General features: G+C 43.0%; 1 protein-coding gene across 1 annotated transcript in view; it reads right to left on the reverse strand.

The window, feature by feature from the left end:
• The window catches only part of Dnah9 (dynein axonemal heavy chain 9), a 430,757-nt gene that overhangs the window by 109,611 nt on the left and 301,643 nt on the right, over positions 1 to 19,503 (reverse strand). Inside the window, exons 50-52 of the mRNA XM_008855701.3 lie at positions 14,090 to 14,515; positions 5,152 to 5,271; positions 2,177 to 2,365 (exon numbers count right to left, since the gene is read on the reverse strand). Coding sequence (XP_008853923.1) covers positions 2,177 to 2,365; positions 5,152 to 5,271; positions 14,090 to 14,515 — 735 coding nt within the window. The remainder of the gene's footprint in view (positions 1 to 2,176; positions 2,366 to 5,151; positions 5,272 to 14,089; positions 14,516 to 19,503) is intronic.

Here is a 19,503-nt window from a genome sequence, read left to right on the forward strand (position 1 = left end):
GTGTGCTCTTTGATATCTGGTCACTTCCATTTAGTATAATGTTTTTGAGGTTTAGACTTATGTCGTTTAGACCTTCTGTCTTGCTGTTTTTTCAGTTTTTTTTCCCAGTTACCTCAGGAAAACTTTTTGAGTCATTTTCTGTTCCTTTGGCCATGTCTGAGCTGCAGCCCTTTGGCTGCTTGAGTCCTAGGTTAGCCTAGTAGAAACCCATTTTTTGTACCTCAACCACATGGTTCTACAGTATGAACTTTGTAGGTTATAGCATTGTGTCACAATGCCAAAAGGTTGGACAACTGAAGTTTAATTGTGTATACAAAAGGAACAAACATCCCATGCAGTAGCATGAAGCAAGCTCTTTTTGTGAGAAGGTCTTAACTATGTAGCTCAGGCTGATCTTGAATTCATGATCCTCTTGCTTCAGTCTCCTGAGTGCTGGGATTATATGCATTGTGTCACCATGTCCAGCTTGAAACACAACTCTGATCTCAGGATAAGAACCCTCAAGGAACTGATTGATTTCCCTTGAGTAGCTTGATGTAGTCAGACATTATGGTGCACACCTATAATTCCAGTACTTGGGAGGCCTAAGCACAAGAACTGTGAGTGTGAGGCAAGCCTGGGCTATATAGTGACAACAGAAAACGAAGCAAAACAAAACAGAAATGTGTTTCAATATATTTTCTTTGTAATTTTATACATAAAAACATTATTCTGGGATACATAGGCTTTACCAGACTGCCTGCTGTGGTTTGAATGTATTCCCTAAGATATAGGTGTTGAAAACCTAATCCCTGATGGGTAGGTCATGAGGGTTCTGTTCTGTAAATGGACTTCCACTGGTAAAATGGGAGTAAGTGACTTCCCGTGAGAGTGAGTCACAGCAGTGAGTTTGGGCCTATCTTTCTCTCCAGCTCTTGGCCTCTCTTCTGCCTTCTGGCATAGAATGGCATGACACAGAGTCCTTCAGCAGGCTTACCAGACTGTAGAATCATGGACCAAACCACATGATCTCCAGTATCCTGTTATAGCATCTGGAAATAGGCTAAAACACCACCAAAGGAGTCTTGTGGCATGAAAATGATTGTGAATCCCAAACAAAGCCAGAAAACCCTCCCTATACTGCTACTGAGCCACCCATCTTGTTGATAGTTGTTTCAACAATTTCCTTCTTCCAACTAGTTAACATAACTAGTGCTGCTAAAAAGTTTAACTAGTGCCTGTGCTAGTCCTAGTATTGTAACCTAAAACCACTGTCTATCAAATTATCAAGTAGGTAGGACCTTATAAACTGATTTTGGAAAACAGCCATCACTATACAAAACACATTCTTCATTTTAAGGATATAGTTATGAGTGGACTTTGGAATACACTCCCACATGATGTGAACTTTGGCTCACTCTTCCCATTGCTGAAGTCTATAGACTTAATCATTCTCACTGGACTGTGAATGTGCTGAAGGCATGCAGACCTGGCCTGTCTTTTGTATGTCCAGTGATGTGGCACAGGGGACACTCTGAATTCTTAGTCAGTGTTTAGGGACTGATGAGCAGGAGCGATGAGATTGTACCATGGGAATGTTAGAAATTATTTTGACTGTGGATCTAGATGTGGCTTGGAATTCCTTTTACTCACCAGCCAACGTTTCCTTACTTCACTACATTGAGAGGAGAGATACAGAGGAAGGGTCTGGGAATAAAATACACTCAGTTACAGGGACAGGGCAGGCTGCACAGCCCATGGGAAGAGTATCTCAGCATGGTGGACAAAGTTGTTTTCATAGCTGTGGGTGCAAAGTGTGCAGCTTTGGGACCCAACAAAAGTAAGCTGTGAAGATCAGAGAGGGGCCTTCTCCACTGCTTTTAACTTGCTCTCCAGAAGGGAGGTCTTTTGGTCTCTTACCACTTTGAGGAGAGCCAGGAGGCAGAGTCTACCAAAGGATCAGAGCATGGAGTTCCCACAAGAAACTCATTAAAAGGCAAGATTCTAGGTGGTTTAGAGCATAGAGGACCACAATGCAGTGTGGAAGGATATGAGTGCATATGTTCCATGCCTTGTGCTCAGGAGATATTGGGAGTGGGTACACAAGGGGCCCTGGAAGGTTTGAGTTATGGCGGTCATATAATGCCAGTGGTACCTACAGGCTGACACAGTCAGGACAAATCCAGGCCATACATACTTTCAGCTGGCTCAGATAGGGTCTCCAGGTCCCATCCACAAGGCTCTGCCGGTACTTTTTTGTAAAGAAACCCAAGTAGGAAATGAAAGCTGTAGTAAACAGAATGTCTCCACACAACGTCCTTTCCTGTTGTTTGAAGTCCTGCACAGCTTCAGCCCACCTTACATTTTCAGAAACGAGTCCTCCAACCTACCATTCCAAAGGCAGAGAGAAGTATCAGATGGCGGGCCACAGTGCTGAGGACTCATTCACAGAGGTCACATGCTGCACGTCTATGGTAGCAATGCTCAGGACACCATTATACAGCCCTTCCCATCAGCGGGGATTTGTCCCACTGCAGCTGAGACTCCAGCACATAGGGTCTGTTCTGTGTCGGGCATCATGTGGGTTGTGGAACAATGCCAGGTTCTTAAGGCAGGCTGCTGGGCTCTGCCTTCTACGTGTGGAGGTGGCTATGTTGAATACAATTGTGTTTTATCATTTAGCACAATGCCTTGTTTATAAGACATGTTAGGAAATTAGACATCTCTTGTTTCTCCTCCCTAAATGCTAGAGACATGAAAATAAAGTCAAATCCATGTGCCTTAAATAATTCAAAGTGGGTGGAAAGACAGAGGTGGTAATTAAGGCAGTGATAGGAAATATATGTATATAAGTGTATACAAAGTATTAGGGGCTATGTACATAGATGTATACAAAGTACCAGGGATGTCACAACACATTTGGACTGGCCCATCCCACTTGCAGATGGCACCCCTACTTTTAGGGAGCCATCCTTTTTATGGAGTACTGGAAGGTATATGATGGAACATAGCTTCTGTCTTGGGACTAGCCCTCATATTTTCCTTGAATAAATGGATCATATATTGTCAGGTCTGGCAGAGCCGGGAGGGGTTTGCCAACTCACCCCTTCTCTGTCCCACCCTTAGACTAGAACAGTAAAGTCCAAGTATCTCCCCAGATGCTCTGTTGGTAGAGACAGAAGTAGCTTTAGCGCTTATACACCCCAACTGGTAGTCTCTGGTGGGACTGAACGTGGAGAAGGCTCCAGTTGGTAAGGAAGGCTGCGCTGAGTTTGGGAAGCCCAGCAAGAAGACAAACAGGCAGCCAGGTTTGGGTGGTTTCTTGCATATTTGCAGGATGCTGTTCCTGAACCAAATGGATTGGTGAAATAGATCATCTCAAGGCTGTGCAGTGACCAGTCCCTCCCATAACAGCAGAGACACACATGTGAACTAACGTCTTCACCACAGCAGGCTCAGTCTAGTGGTGGCTGTGATGTCACTGCTCCCTAAACTAAAAGAAATCTGGCTGCATTGTGTAAATACTTTGCAGATAAAATAAATATGAAAAGGAATAGATTGTATTTCCCTTCTTTGGTGAGGGTGATGTGGGGAAGATGCTAGATAAAGAGAAATCACAGCCAATAGACACTGCTTTGCAGTCTTGGGTGATAAATGTGATGCAAAATGCAAGCCAGGAGGATTTAAAAGGTCTTTGACATTCCTCTTATCAAGAGTTGATACCAAAGCCAGGTGTGGTGGCTCACATCTGTAATCCCAGCACTCGGGTGGGTGTGGGGGAGCAGCGGTCAGGCAGGAGGATGAGGAGTTTGTGACCAGCCTGGACTACAGAGTGAGAGTCTATCTCAACAAAACAAAGCAAACAAAAGACAAAAAGAATTGCTCTGTAACTCCCTCCCCTTGAATTTGGGACTACTTTGATAGACTAAGGCAGACTGTGCTGGATTTTGGTCCCAGGTTCTAGTCTACCTCCTCTTTTAGAGTACTTGATTGCAAAGTCCTGGGATGGGATGGAACATATCTGATGATTCTACTAGAGAGACTTCATGGAAAGGAAGAGAGGCCCTGCTGAGTCCACTTTGCCTTCCCTGTCAAGGTCTTTGGCAGGTGAAGAAAGAAATCATGGATTCTCCAAACCAGTCTTATGGCTGAAAAACACTGAAATTCCTGGCTCTAAGACTTGTGAAATACCGTGGAATGGTTACTCCCCCAACCCCAAAGTTTGGTTTCTAACACTCTTATGTAACAGAAAGAAAGAAAGCATTATCAGTGAGAATCATATACACAGGGTGTACCGTGAAGCCCTCCAACAGGATCCCAGCAAGCAAATTAGGAGGAGAAAAACCTGCTTAACCCTTCAGTGCTCCTTCTGGTCCTACCCCACCTTCAGTCAGCTCCCTCCTCTCTCTGACCATGGATGGCATATCTGCACTGGCCCTTGGGGTACTTTGGGGGATAATTAATTACATAGCAAAAGACACCCTAAAATAAATATGCTTGCCCTGACATTTAGACTTAATTTTTTTCTTTTCTTTTTCTTGGTATTTTTGAGACAAGGTCTCCCTGTAGCCCCAGCTGGCCTGGAACTCACTATGTAGACCAGGCTGGCCTCAAACTCACAGAGATCCATCTGCCTTTGTCTCCTGAGTGCTGGGATTAAAGGCGTGCACCATCATGCCTGGCTTTAGACTTCTTTTTTCAAGAGAGCCTCTCTCTCTCTCTCTCTCTCTCTCTCTCTCTCTCTCTCCTTTCTCTTCATACATGTGAATGGATGGATAAGTTCACATCTGGAAATGCTCAGGGTCAATCAGTCTCATGTTTTTCTGTTTCTCAATTCCTAATCCCCCACCTTACACCATCAAATATCCCATGGATAAGGCCCCATAAGATGCTAGCTCCTTTGGTCCATGCACATCCACACAAACATGACCACATCTGTACCCGCTGTTTAGTAGACCCAATGTGTCCTTCCATCTAATCACCTCCTTATGAAGAGGGCTTGAACAGACCAGAGTAAGTATCCAGACTTCTGAGGCCACAGTCCCTTCATCTTTGCACATTTTAATGAGCCCCTCCCCAAGGGGAGTCAATGCTTCCCAGAGCTGTGCTCATCTATTCACACCTCTGGAGCACTTGACAAGTGCTGCTAATAGAATTAGAGCTCAGACTCACCAGGCGGTTTGCAAGGGAGATGGTGCCTGCAGTCACTTCAGCTTCTTGCTGACACTTGAGTTTCTCAGCCGTTGCTTTCTCAAACTTGGCGGTGAGCTTTGCCAGATTTTCGTTAAGGTGCTGTTTAGGAAGGAACACGGAGTCAGTCAGTGAGTCCAGCCCAAGCTACCTCTAGTGCTCCTGAGACAAGACTTCACTAGAAGGTGATTTTGAAGGAAATGCTGGTAGAGGAAGGTCAAGGCCTAAGGACAGCAGGGAAGGGGGAGGAAGGAAAGCCAATTGAGGGGTGAGTTCTTCAGAACCCAAGAAACAATCTTAGCTTTATCCTGCAACATGAGAGGGAAGCCTAGAGAGGCTGGTCCAAAGGAGAGAGCTCCGAGTTTCCACATTCCAACTCCAGCAAAGGCAATGAGGTGAGACGGACATGGGGAAAGGGGAAGGAGTGAAAGTTCCACCTCTCCTTGTGCTGGGGAAAGGAGGGCCCAGTAACCTAACAAAGTAGCACAGGCACTGCTATGAGAAGCAAAAGTACATCACAGCGGGAAGTAAGCATCTGGCTGTAGGACCCAGGGTGGCCTGGGAGTACCACTGACAGTACGTGCTGCCCTGGGCTGATGCCAGGCTCTCTGCCACCCAACTCCTTCCTTGGCTGGAACTTCTACTAAACTTCACCTGTTTTCTCCAATTATCAAAAAGGGTAGGAAGGTTTTAAAACTTCTTTTATTTGTTTTTATTTTATGTGGTTGAGTGTTTTTGTTTTGCCTGCATGTATGTAAGCATACCCATGGTTGCAATGGGCACAGAGGCCAGAAGAGCACATCAGATCTCCCGGAACTGGAGTTATGGATGGTTGTTAGCCTCCAAGTGACTTCTCTGCAAAAGCAGTCAGTGCTATTAACGCTGAGCCACCTCTCCAGTCTTGGATAGAAATGTTTTGAGAAAAGCCATAGTTTTGAGTTTTTTTCTAAATTTATTAAAATCACGAAGGGGTGGGGGCTGGAGAGATGCTCAGGGGTTATGAGCACTAACTGCTCTTGCAGAGGATCCATGTTAGCTTCCCACCCCCCACATGGTGGCTACAACCACCTGTAATTCCAGTTTCAGGGGATCTGACACCTTCTTCTGACCTCCTCAGGCATTATATGACACAGGTACACTTGCACACATGCAGGCAATACATTCAAACATAGAAAATTTAAAAAGTAAACAAAATATTTAAAAAAGAATGAATAAGAGAAACCTGGCATCTGTTATCTTCAGAGCACACATTTGCATACATAACAACACAGGGACACACAACAGATACTTCTGGATACATCCTGGTGTCCAAGCTGCCGTGTGGGCCATTACTAAGGCATAATGATTTCTGGGCTTACACAGCCAAGCTGGGTAAGCCATCCACCTAAGGATGGCAGAATGACCACACTTGTCGCCTTCTCTTCTTCCCAGGTCTTCTCTAAAATGCTTCGGAAGCAATTACAAAAGGCATAAGCCCCTTGAACCCTGTGAATCTGAGGGGGTTATTGAGGAGTAAGAGATTCCTGTAGATCATGGAAGATGGTGCTGACCGAGCAGGGCAGAGAAGGCTGTGGCTTTCACAGGTCACCCGAGTGGAAACTATCAGCTTGCAGAGCTTCCCATCAACTGCCAACTGGAGATCCTGGACGTATCAGGCATGACTAAGAGTGGCAGAAAAGAGGAGGAAACGGGAAGCCTGTTGGTCCCCACCACCTATCTCCACTCATGTGTCTAGAATGCAGAGTTACCAGGCACCTGCGCCACCAGGCAGGAAAGTTGGTAGCAGAGATCAGGCATCAAGCACTCAGGATGCCTCCAGCATAGCTCATCTGATCTTAGCAATAAATTCTATCAGTTCTGCCCCATCTCCAGAGATAGCATCAGCTTTAAAAAATTAGTCTTAAATTTTTTATAGTTTCTTACTTGTATTCAGCGTGTCTTCAGTATACCCCCACCCCATAATATTCACTTATCCCCTCCCATTCCTGCTGACCCTTTGCTCCCCTACAACCCCCCCCTCCAGCGTGTCTTATGTATGTCTTTTGCAGGCGGTCACAGCTGCTGTGTGCTCAGGAATGCAACCAGCGCACTATATCATCAGCTTTTCTTCAGAACAGGAACGAACACAAGATGGTAACAAAAGCCTAGATTAAGGGAAATAAGAAGAAAACAATGACATGGGAAAAAGGGAGAGAATTTCAGTGGTCATAAGAACAACAACATGAAAAGCCCTCAGATTCTCAGGGGGATCCAAGATGTTTCATCTATAAAACAAGAATAGGATTTTATAAAGAGGAAGAGGGAGCAAAACCATTTCGGAAATTACCATCATTTTACTATTAATATAAACAATAACGGATTCAAGTTGGGAGGAAAAGGATGAATTTGGCAGCTAAGCACATTAATGCAAAGCTTCAGAAATCTCCCAGAAAACCCAAAGAAATGTACAGTGACAAAAAGGGGAGAGAAAACAGAGGACAAAGTTGGGAGGCCCAGGATCCAGTCCATGTGGATTACGGAAGATAAGATTTAGAAGAAAACAGAAGAGAGATTGCCAAAAAAGAAAAAAATAGTATTCCAAAGCTGAAGAAAATAATTCTTCATGTTAAGCATATTGGATAACTGAAAAAAGAATGTGCTATTAGAACACATGTGATATGAAAACAGAGGGAGATATGCTTGAGGTGGAGAGTTTTAAGTGGCGGTGGTAATGGGGGTGGGTAGGGAAGACAAGAGGATTGGGGGATTAACCAAAACCAAGGATGTATGAAGAAGTCATAGAGAAGCCTAATATTTTATAAGAGTATTAAAAACACAATTTAAATTTTTTGAAAGGAGGTACCCTGCATTGTGGGTAATGCTTCTTCTCTCAGAAATCATAGATTATTAAATGAAAACCCTAGTGCTAGGCCTGGGCTAGCTCCCTATGAGTCAGGGAGGTCAGGGAAGCCCCTCAAAACAATACAAGCTATTGCCATTGCTCTTGGTTTCCCACCAGAGCTAGATGGTGAGATCCTACTGCTGAAGACACAACAGACTTTGGTGGTAGGGCAAAGAGAAATCAGTATGGAAATGGGCAGAAAGCTTCCTCCATGCTGGCTAGCTTATGCAATACTGGAAGGAGCTAGGCAGGTGCTAGGTAGTTGCTAGGGGAAAAAAGTCATCAACAACCTTACCTAGCTGTGAACCTTTAGAACTGTGCTAACAACCTACCAGACAAGAAGTGCCCAGTGGTGCAATAATGACATGACTGTTACCAGGATAACCAACTGCCTTCTGATCATGATTTTAGACCTGCTCTATAGGAGGGAATACCTAGTACAGTAAACCTAGCCAGAAGCCCATGGTTAGAGGTCATAGGCCCTGGGGGGAAGGCAGAGACCTACTACTCTTGTTTTGCTAAATGGTTATGTTGTCAAACTACCTTTTACATATTTATGTTTATAGCCATATATCAGTGCTGTTGTCAGCCTCGATCAGACTTTTTGCAGTGGGTGGTGGTTAATTCGGGGACTCATATTTGGTCAAAGTACTTGAGAACAAGCGACTGTTGAGCATTCAGCCCTAAATGAGGCAACTAAATCACTTTCTCCAAGACTCAGTGAACACTGCAGAGGAAATGATGGAAAGAATGAAGGAACTGGAGGATGGGGAGGAGTGCTGTGGAATGCTGTCTTCAGGGTTTGGCATGGCCACTGTACTTATGAACTCACAGAAGCTGTGGTTTCCTGCACAAGAGTTGCACAAGACTGGGTCCATCACCATTTCATCAGAGATGGGAGGAGAGTGGTCCTTGAGGCTCTACTCCTCCCTAAGGGTCTAATGGCAGTTAATGTTTCCTGGGAAGGGTGCCATTTTTTTTCCAGTGGTGTTGCCACTGGTAAGTTGCCCATGTTCTAGTAAATAACATCCCACCCATTTTCATGCAAGAAACCCTAATTAAACTCAGTAGAACACATACCACCACCACTACTGCCACCACCACCACCACTACCACCACAGCTACCGCCACCACCACCATCACCACTACCACACACAGATATGAAAGTAGAGGGGGATTAGTTAGGAAGAAGGGTTTCATCCTGAGAGGGAGGGGGATGAGAAAAGGTAATGAGGAGGGGTGAAAATGACCAAAATTCATTATATATATGTATGAAATTGTCAATAAATAATAAAAAGAGGATGGCAGCTAAGCATATTTTGCAAAGCTTCAGATATTAAGAATTTTACAAGGGTCAGAAGACTTCCAGAAAGTTCAGGAAGCAGTGCATTCACAAAGGAATGGAACACTGAAATAGATATTAAAATATTTCAATAGACGTCTCGCTGGACAGGAGCATAAAACATTTAGTGTTTCAAGGGAGAAAAATTAGTGATTCAGAATTCAATATCTCAGCAAAGTTCTTAGTTCTGTTTATGAACAAAATAAAGACATTTCCAGACTGAAACTGTTCTGAAAATTTAATTCTCACTTAACACTTCATTTTCCTGAAAATGTAAACTGAGCATGAGCTACACGAAAATAAAAGAATAAACCAAGAAAGGAGAGGTTTGGGTCCAGACACCACTGAAACCGGCTCAAGAATCAGTGGCACTTTTTCACCCTCCAACACTGAATGGAGCTCTGAACGGGGGAAAAGGGAGAGAGATCGTGGAGGGAAAGACTTGATAAGATATTGGACTAGATGGAAAATGTAAAGATAATAAAGGCTATGCAAATTAGATAGTGGATGGAAACCAATAAAGGAAGGTAGAAACTGCACAGGGAGAAGAGGTTGTAAAAAAATTAAAAAGTAAGGGTTGGACAGGTGGCTCAGTGGTAAGAGCACTTGCCGCTCTTGTAGAGGATTCAGGTTCTGTTCCCAGCACACACACAGTGGTTCTTAACTACCACTTCCAGGGGAGTCTTCCATTCTCTTCTGGCCTCTCTAGGCACGAAGCATACATGTGCTGCACATACAGACATGTAGGCAAACACTCATGCACATATAATGAAAATAAATAATTCTCGTTTCTAAAAAGTAAGTAAGGGGTTGGAGAGATGGCTCAGTGGTTAAGAGCACTGGCTGCTCTTGCAGAGGATCTTAGTTCAATTCTCAGCACCCACATGATGGGTAATGACTGTAACTCCAGTTCCAAGGGATCCAACACCCTCTTCTGACCTCCACGGGCACTACATAACATGGGTGCACTTATTCATATGCAGATAATACATTCATACACATAAAGTAAAGATAATAAATAAAATATTTAAAAACCACATAAATATATAGTGTTATCACTTAGATCTACTGTGAACAATATAGATAAGTTCACAGAACATAAATGGAATTTGATCTTTGATCTTTAAATTTTGTCAATCAGTCCATGGACATAGTATGAGACACTTAATTTCTGTTATAGAAGATTAAGTTTTTTTGGCAATTACAAAATGGAAATAATAAGTCACAGTGACAGAAGTTGGGAGATGGAGGAGGAGAGAAGAGCTGAAGTTTGGGGCAATAAGTAGCTTTGCCCTAAAAGAAGGTCTCCCAGGAAACTGCCTCTATGCAATGAGAAAGAAAGAAAAGTAATGCCATCTAAAACTGGTTGCAATGATTTTACTGGGGACACGGAGATCAACAACTTAGAGCCTTATCTAGCTAGCAGTCCGCTGTCTGAGTATGATACATCAGGAAGCAGGAACACCAGCCTAACATATGGACAGAAGTCATAAATTCAGCTGAGTAGAGAGTGGAAGATGATATAAACCAGCCTGATGAATCCAGAATTAGACAAAACAGGATCAGGTATGGTTTATGGCACAATGAGACACTGCTATCCACTTGAATAGGAAGCCACAGTAAATGATGTGCAAGAATCTTCTGATTATTTGCAAAATGGCCAAAAGTTTTATTTTTATATAACAGCTTCTGATATTTTAAATGTTGACAATTTAGTAAGTCATTTTCAAATACAAAATATAGGGCAGCTAAGATGGTTCAGCAACTACAGAACAGGCTCCGAGGTGGCCTCAACTGGTTAAGTAGATCAAGGAAGGAAGAGGGGGGACCATGGTTTCTCAGGAGGATCCTTCCTTTACCGTTTGATATTTTACCCTGTGTGTGATCAAATGCTCAATGAAAATGTTGTTTGTTCTCATTACTAGTGTATTTTATAAATTGTAACATCTGTATATGCTCATTGTAGAAAACAGAAAAGATAGATGACCAAATAAAAAACACCCCAAATCCACCATCACCATCACCATTAACAAAGCTTATGCATGTATATATGTGTGTGACTATGCATGTGTGTGTGTGTGTGTGTGTGTGTGTGTGTGTGTGTGAACTGAAGATGGAATTATAGGCTGTTGTAAGATGTCTGGTGTGAGTTTTGGGAACCTAACTCCAGTTAAGAGCAGCAAGCACACCTAAATGCTGAGCTATCTCTCCATTCCCATGACTTGCTTTTAAATACATGTGTGTGTATAAACATGCATGTATATGAGTGAGAACATATGCAGGTGTGTGTGTGTGTGTGTGTGTGTGTGTGTGTACCTCTAAGTGCAGAAGGCTGCAGTGGCCTTGGCAGCACATGGAGAGGCCTCTTCCTGCCCTGGGTAGGACTCAGTGTTCAGGATGGATGCTGGCTCCTCTCCTCTGATGCAGTGGGAAGTGGTCACATTCTTGAGATATGGATAGGCACACATGTAGTGGATGGAAAGGAGGTTGTTAAAAGCAAGAGTGTATTTTTTACAGACAATATTTTGGCAGAAAAAATGCTTCCTAAGGTAGCCAAGTGTTGTCAGGATGTTCTTCCTGCTTTTACAGGTTGAGTGGGCCCGTCATGTGAATTTGGCTACTGAAAAGGTATAAACATTTTGAAAACATTCCTTCAGTACCAAATGTTCCTTTAGTTAAAATAACTCGAGTAAAGAGTCTTTAAAAATTCAGTTCTTTATACTTTTTGGGGATAGACTGAACAATATGAAATTTATCAGGAGGTCTTCCCCGTCCCTAAAGCTGCAAGGGGGATGCTAAGTATTTTAAACCTCAGTTACAGTGCTTATCACCTGTAACTTCTCACCATTTAAGTAAATGGTCCATGAATACCCAGATTAATTCAGAGGATATTAAGCAAGTGTTCAGATGAGATTAGTTTCTTTACCAAAGTTTATTTATTTATTTATTTATTTATTTATTTATTTATTTATTTATTCATTTATTTCAATGCCGGGGGTTGAGCACAGAGCCTTGAACATGGTAGGCAGGTATTCTACGATTGAGATTCATCCTCAGTCCCCCAAAGAGACTGGTAGCGAAGATCATCAAATTGGAGCCTCTAGCTACAGATTTTAGTCTAACCACTCGAACCCCACGCCCCATGAGGCATGCAGCACGCCTACAATTCTACTCTTCATGCTTTGTAAAAGCTGCTTTATCATATGACAAACTTGCAGCAAGAATTACGTTCATTTACTTCAGGAAACTGAAGTTTAGGCACTCTAAAGACACAGGTAGTAAACATTACAGTTTGATGGAAACCAGGATCTTTCCAGATGGATGGATTTTTATGCTATCTTAACTATGCTGACTGCTACATCTCATTTTGGTAATTTTATTTTTTTTGGCTGACTGAAGCCTAGGACTCTACCTAGCTGCCTGTGCTCTACCTACCCAGCTTCATAGTATCCATTTCAATAATGAAGGTGAAGTTCAAGGGAAATCCTCTCTCAAACAGGTGTAAACCCAAGATCACCAATGTCATCCCAAATCTGGGTGAAGCAGATTTAATAATGGTATCTGTATGGTATTTATAAAAGCTAACAAACCTAATCTAGACCAAGGCTCACTCTAACTTGTGATATACTGTTTATTTATTTAGTTATCTACTTATATTTTAATTCAGTCTCACTATGTAGCTCAAGCTGGCCTCAAACTTATGATCCTCTTGCCTCAGTCTCCTGAGTGCTGGGATTACAGGCCTGTGTCATCACTATGACTTGCTTTTAAAAGCTTCTGTAAAGCAATGCGGATGTGAATCTCTCTTTCTCTCTGTCTCTCTGTCTCTCTGTCTCTCTGTCTCTCTGTCTCTCTCTCTCTCTCTCTCTCTCTCTCTTTGATCCATTATGCCCACAGTGCCACTCTGCTGGAAGTGAGGCAGACTAATAACTGGTCAGAACTGAAAATAATAGGCACAAAAGGTAAAATCAGAAGGCCGAAACCTAATGTTTTAAGGGAGGAAAATCTCAAAATCTTAACCCCCCTCTCTTAACTATTAAAAGTACAACAATTTTACATTCATGTTTGGCTAAAGGGAAAAGCTGTATCTGGGATCCTTTCTTTCCTCAGAGGAGGAATAAAAATACATTTTCTACCTACAGTTATGGATCAAGCGCCCAGTGGGTTTTTCTTGTTTGACCTATATGGTGTTGGAGAAAGAAATGTAAAAAGTTATCAGACCCCAACCCTAGCTGAGGAATCATTGGCAAACGATTACTGTGGGGTGAGGGAGAGTAGATATTTAAGGGAGTGACTCTAGATAGGCTGATTAGACTCCAGTGGATGAACGTGTACCAAGGGACATCCTGGTACAAATGCTTTACTAGATAGGATTTAACATATATGACAGAATACCTGAAATCTGGTGGGAGGTATTATGGGGGTGGGGATAGGGGATTAGGTCTAGATTAGATTAAGATGTATTATATGAAATGCACAAAAACTCAATAAAAATAAAAACTAATTAATTTAATTTCTAAAAAAGTTATCCCTATTGAAAGTGAAGAGATTTTATGTAAACATTTTATTTTCCTGCTTCTTGCTTCTCCTTGGGCGTCTTCCTGTCAAGTTCTGGGTGATGGCCAGAAGGAGCTGTGTGTTTTAGAGGCTGGCTGTGTTGGGCTAGGGGTGGGGTGGGGAGCTCTAGGGTCACTCACAGTGATCTTGGCTTTGATGGCGGCCAGCTTCTCCTGGGCAGCTGTGAGGTCTGAGGTGGCTTTGCTCAAAGCTTGACGCTTGGGTTGCACATCACAGAACACCTCGTAGAACTTCACGATGTTTATAACCCAAGAGCAGAGGCCCGCAGCTGCATAGGATTTGGTGGCCACAAACTCTGGGTTGAACTCTGGGTCTTGCAGATATGGCCTGATGGCTTTGAGGCAGTTCTCAGGGATGTTCTCCTTGTCAAAGTGGATTAGGGAGTCGAGGAAGCTGTCCACCTTGGCCATGGTGATCTTGGCAGCCTTCCAGCTGCGGTCCTTGGGCACCTTGCCCCCGGGGGCCATGAGCACCATCACTGCAGCACTTACGTTGCTGACGGCCAGAGGTGGGGAACCAAATGACTTCAACTCTGTCAGGTTGGTCTGAGGAGACAGAAGGAGGCTGTTAGAGGAAAATGAATAAGCTCTCTTTGTCCTGAGCCGCTAATGGAGTTAGGCTGTGGAGTGATCAATCTGAAAGGGCTGCTTTGAAGCCTGTAGCAGCCCTCTGAATTTTAAATATCATGACGCATCAAAAGGAAAGCAGAGCTACTCCCTGGTGGCTTCAGACTTCCCTGAATGGTTAGCGAGATTCAGCTATGTTCTTTCAGCACTGACTAGCAGCCTATTAGAAACACACCATTATTTCTCACCCAGCTGAAAAATATAAGGATGCCAACATAACTCTGAAATATGCAGCATGACATGAATAAAAGATAAAGTTATTATAAATTAATTTCCATCCTGGATTGAAGAGAACAGCACTGAAACTCAACTAATTTTTTTTTTTCTTTAATTAAACTGCTTTGTTCCACGAACTCATTCTAACTACAGTCGACTGTCCTGATTGCGCAGTGGCATTTTCTGCCAAGAAATAATTCAGAGAGAAAGCCAGGTGTGGCTTGTGAGTCGGTCACCTCTACCTGGTCTCAGGTTTGTCCTTTGGTCCAGATCTCACTTGCTGCAGAAAGATGTGGTGGACAGGACTAACCTTGGCCCAACACTTAAACTTTCCAGGGCTTGGTGTCCTCGTTTGTAACCTGGAGGCGGAGTCATTATTAACCTGTACATGAAATGTGGTTACAGGAATGAGCTTACAAACTTGATTCAAGGCTAGCTGTGGCATTCACTGAGGAGCACCTGGAGTCCACACCTTACAGGGCTGACTTTGTAAATGGGAGTGAAGAGGAAAAGAAATATTCCCATGCATTACTGTTGCTCTTTTGTGTGTCTGAGATCATTTTCTTGTGGCTAATTCTTGTACTTTCCTGTGCGTTAGGACAACCAGTAGTCACTGTGTACTCTCTGAAATTTCTTCCCAGTAAACACTTAACTATACTGATGGAGGTGGTAAAACTGAAACGGAGAACACAAAGGGACCAGAAGTAAATACCACAATTATCTGGGGAACTATCTGGTAACCAGTGTATTTGTGAAAGCAGTAAATTACACAGCTAAGAATGTTGTAACCCCTGCCTGCAGTGTCTGCTTCTGTAAGCATGCTGACCACAAGAATTTCCTGCAATGGCTTATATACACATAGATATCTGTGTTGAAACTCACGTAGGCTACAGACTAAAGTCACCGATGCTGTACTCATCAAGACACGGTGTAAAAGCCCTATTAAGGCCTGTGAATTTCTGTAATCCAGGCCCAGAACCTCAGAGCATGAGCTGGTCTGGGTTCACTAGCATAATAAAAGTGAGTTCTCCAGCTCTCCATGTGAGTGCTTGATTTCTTGACTGCTGGATTTTCTATAATAGGAGGATAGTCTCAATGTCAAACTAACTTGAGAATATTCTACTTCCTGTTGAGCTCTTCTCGTATTTGCTCATGACACTGTCAGGTCAAGAGTGAAGGACAGCACACAAGCTGAGGGGGATCACAGCACCGATGAGGACATGTCTTCCAAAAAAGTGAGAAGGGGCAAGATAAGGAAATACAAACTGGAACAAGAAACTTCACCATTTAAATTAGTATGTGTTAAATGTAGTCAGTGGAATGAATTAATAGGAAACGTATAAAGAAGAAAAGTTATATAACCCAGATATTTCATTGTCATGATTTCAGTGTAGTTCTTTCTGATCTTTTTCATATTAATGTATTTACAAACCATTGAAATTCTGTGGGTTTAAGGGCTAGAAACCCTGGTTATTGGGGGAGTGGCCTTGAGGAAGCTTGTGGGATTCAGGCTTCTCTTCTCTCTCTTTTCTTCCTGGCTGAAGATGTGAACATGTGTGCCTACACTGATACATCAGCCTTGGTAGAGTCCCAGTCTTGGACTGGAACCTCCAGAACCACAAATCCAAATAAACCAGTCTTTACTTCAAAAGCGGCCTGTGCCAGGCATTTGTTATAGTGATGTGACACCAACTAATATACTCCTTTTGGGCATATTGGTTTGTGAAGCTCATTCTACCTCAGGATCTCTATAAGAACATTTATTCCCAAGACGTATGCATGGCTGATACCTCCCCATCCCTCAAGATTTTAATTCGAAAGTTTTCCACTCAGACTCTACTCACCAACCTCCCCAGCTGTCCTAGAACTCACTATGTAGATCAGTCTAGCCTTGAACTCACTGTGAGCTGCCATGTGGGTGCTAGGAACCAAACTTTTGAACTCTGTCCTCTGGGTCCTCTGCAAGAGCAGACAGTGCTCTTAATGCTGAGCCATCTTTTCCACCCCCCAATCTACCTTCTTAATCTTTTACTATCTAGTACCATGGTGATTTTCTTCAGAAGATGTATTGTGATCTAAAATGATTATCACTTTTTCCTCATTGACCTCCTGTATTTTTCTCTCTCATGAGAACAGGGACCCCATTGATCTTGTTAAGCCCCGGAGTTCTACTGCTTAGGAGAAACTGCTCTCTAGCAGACACTCAATAAAATGAAAAATGAGTATGGACGAATGAGTACTGACAGCTCAGTTCACATCCTTAGCTTTGCAAGCAGAGGGGAAGAAGCCTTTTCTTCAACAGAAGTCAATACTTAAAAATCCCTAGGAAAGGATCTTTTTGGTTGGGCATGGACTCTCAAGCCAGTTACTACAAGGCAGAGAGCTATAGTATAACTAATAGGAACATGAGGTCGGGGGGGAACATTGCTCAGAAGGAGGGAGACATTATTTTGAATGAGTAGACATTAACTACACTCTGCCCTGTGTTAGTGTAGACAGATTAGAGGGAGCCATCAATCTCTGGGGCACTGCAAGGGGAGTTAAGCATCATTAGAATATTGTGAATACTGCTAAGGCATTGTTAATGTTGATGACAGCCTCCCCTTTTAGGGTGTGTGTGTGTGTGTGTATGTGTGTGATGTACACATGCTCAGAGGCCAGGGGTTGACATCAGGTGTAGTCCTCTCTTGTTCTCCTCCTTGTATTTTGAGATTGTCTCACATTGAACCTGGAGCTTCTATTCTGGCCAAACTGATTGGCCAGCAAGGGAGTTGCCGACTCCATCTCCTGTCTCAATCAAAACGGTTTTAAAGAATATGCATCAGACTTCCATGTAGCAGACTTTTGTGTGTCCGACTTTTTGCTATTACAAACCTCAGTGAATCCTAGATGACCCTGCAGCCATTTCTGCCCAGGCCAGAAGGGGAGCTCGTTCCCTGAAGGCCTAGCAGCAGCTTATGATTAGTGCAAACACAGTCTTTCATTTATGAAGGACAGCTATAATTGGTAGAAGCAGGGCACTTCATTTGCATAAAGGATTGCTATGGTTGCCATAAACACCCTTGCCAGGCCCCCTTTCTGGCTAGGTAAGCTGCATCACCTTCGTTTACACAGAAACCTTCCTGTTCCTTCACCTTTCCTCCCCAGCTGGCTAGCCTCAGTCTGTCACCTTGTTCTGTTCCACATTTCTCTTTTTTCCTTATAGCATCTGCTATGTTCTACTACTTTGGATAAATCATTATTATTTTCTTTATTGCTTCTTACTGCTGCTAGAATTTAAACTTCCTGGAGACAGGAATCTTAGTTTATTCCTGTCTGGCACATAAAGAACAATCAATAAGCTTTTATTAAGTGAATAAATGAATGAATAAATGTACGTGTCTAGCCTTTGCTTAAATAAATGCTTATTTAGGATGTGTGAAGCATTGCTTTAACTGTTAGACAGAAGGGTAAATACAAAAACCAAAGTCCTATAACTCATTTAGATGGGTGAGACAAACGACAAATCAATAAATTTGATTATTATTATTTTCATTTTATGTGAGTGTATTGCCTGCATGTATGTAAGTGCATCCATGCCATGCAGTGCCTGCAGAGGTCAGAAAAAGGTGTTGGATCTCCTGGAATTGGAGTTACAGATGGTTGTTAGCCACCATGTGGTGCTGGGAATTCAAACCCCAGGTTCTCTGGAAGAGCAGCCAGTGATCTTAACCAAGGGGTCATCTCTCCAGCCCCTGCTATTTAGTCATTTGATGGTCATCCAGCACTTTCTGAGGTCCTGAAAGGTGCTGCCCCATGGGCTTCCAGAGTACTTGGCACAAGCCCAGCTCTTGGCACAAGTGTGGACTCACAGAGAGCCACCTGCCTCTGCCTCCCAAGTGCTGGGATTAAAGGCATGTGCCACCACATCCAGCCTTATTTAAACTTAAAAAAAATTATTTATTATTTTTATTTTATGGATATGTGTGTACTACCTACATGTAGGTAAGTGCATCTGTGTTGTGTAATGCCTGTGGAGGTCAGAAGAGGCTGTCGAATGCCCTGGGACTGGAGTTACGGACAGGTGCTAGCTGTCATGTAGGTGCTGGGATTTGAACCCAGATCTTCTGCAAGAACAACCAGTGTTCTTAACCATTGAGCCATCTCTCCAGCCTTCATTATTATTATTCTAAACAAGTTTTTTACATTTATTTATTCGTGTGTGTATGTGTCTAGACACATGTGCCACAGTGTGTGTGAAAGTCAGAGGACAATTTGTAGGAGTGGGTTCTCCTTTTCCACTATGTAAGTCCTGGGGATTGAACTTAAGTAGTCAGGCTTGGTAGCAAGTCCTTTACCCACTGAATCATCTCGCTGCCAAAATTTGATTACTTTTGATAGTGAGAAACACACACACACACACACACACACACACACACACATACACACATACACACACACAAAACCAGGGCCGGTAGGGTGTGGATTTTCTTGGGGTATAAGGTATCACCTAAACTAAGGAGGGAGGCAGGTCTAGGGAGGCCCCTATGTGGACCAACATTCTAGCTGAGATGTAAGCAGTGGGAAGGAGCAGTTGTGCAAAGATCTGCAGGAGGGATTGGTGCTAAGATCCACAAATGAAGGAGAACATACATCACTTGCTTCTCTGAGTCCATGTTATTTCATTTAGTATAATAATTTCTACATGCAGC

The sequence above is a fragment of the Nannospalax galili genome, unplaced genomic scaffold (genome assembly GCF_000622305.1).
Source record: "Nannospalax galili isolate Female #2095 unplaced genomic scaffold, S.galili_v1.0 scaffold146, whole genome shotgun sequence".
In the NCBI taxonomy this organism is placed as follows: domain Eukaryota; kingdom Metazoa; phylum Chordata; class Mammalia; order Rodentia; family Spalacidae; genus Nannospalax; species Nannospalax galili.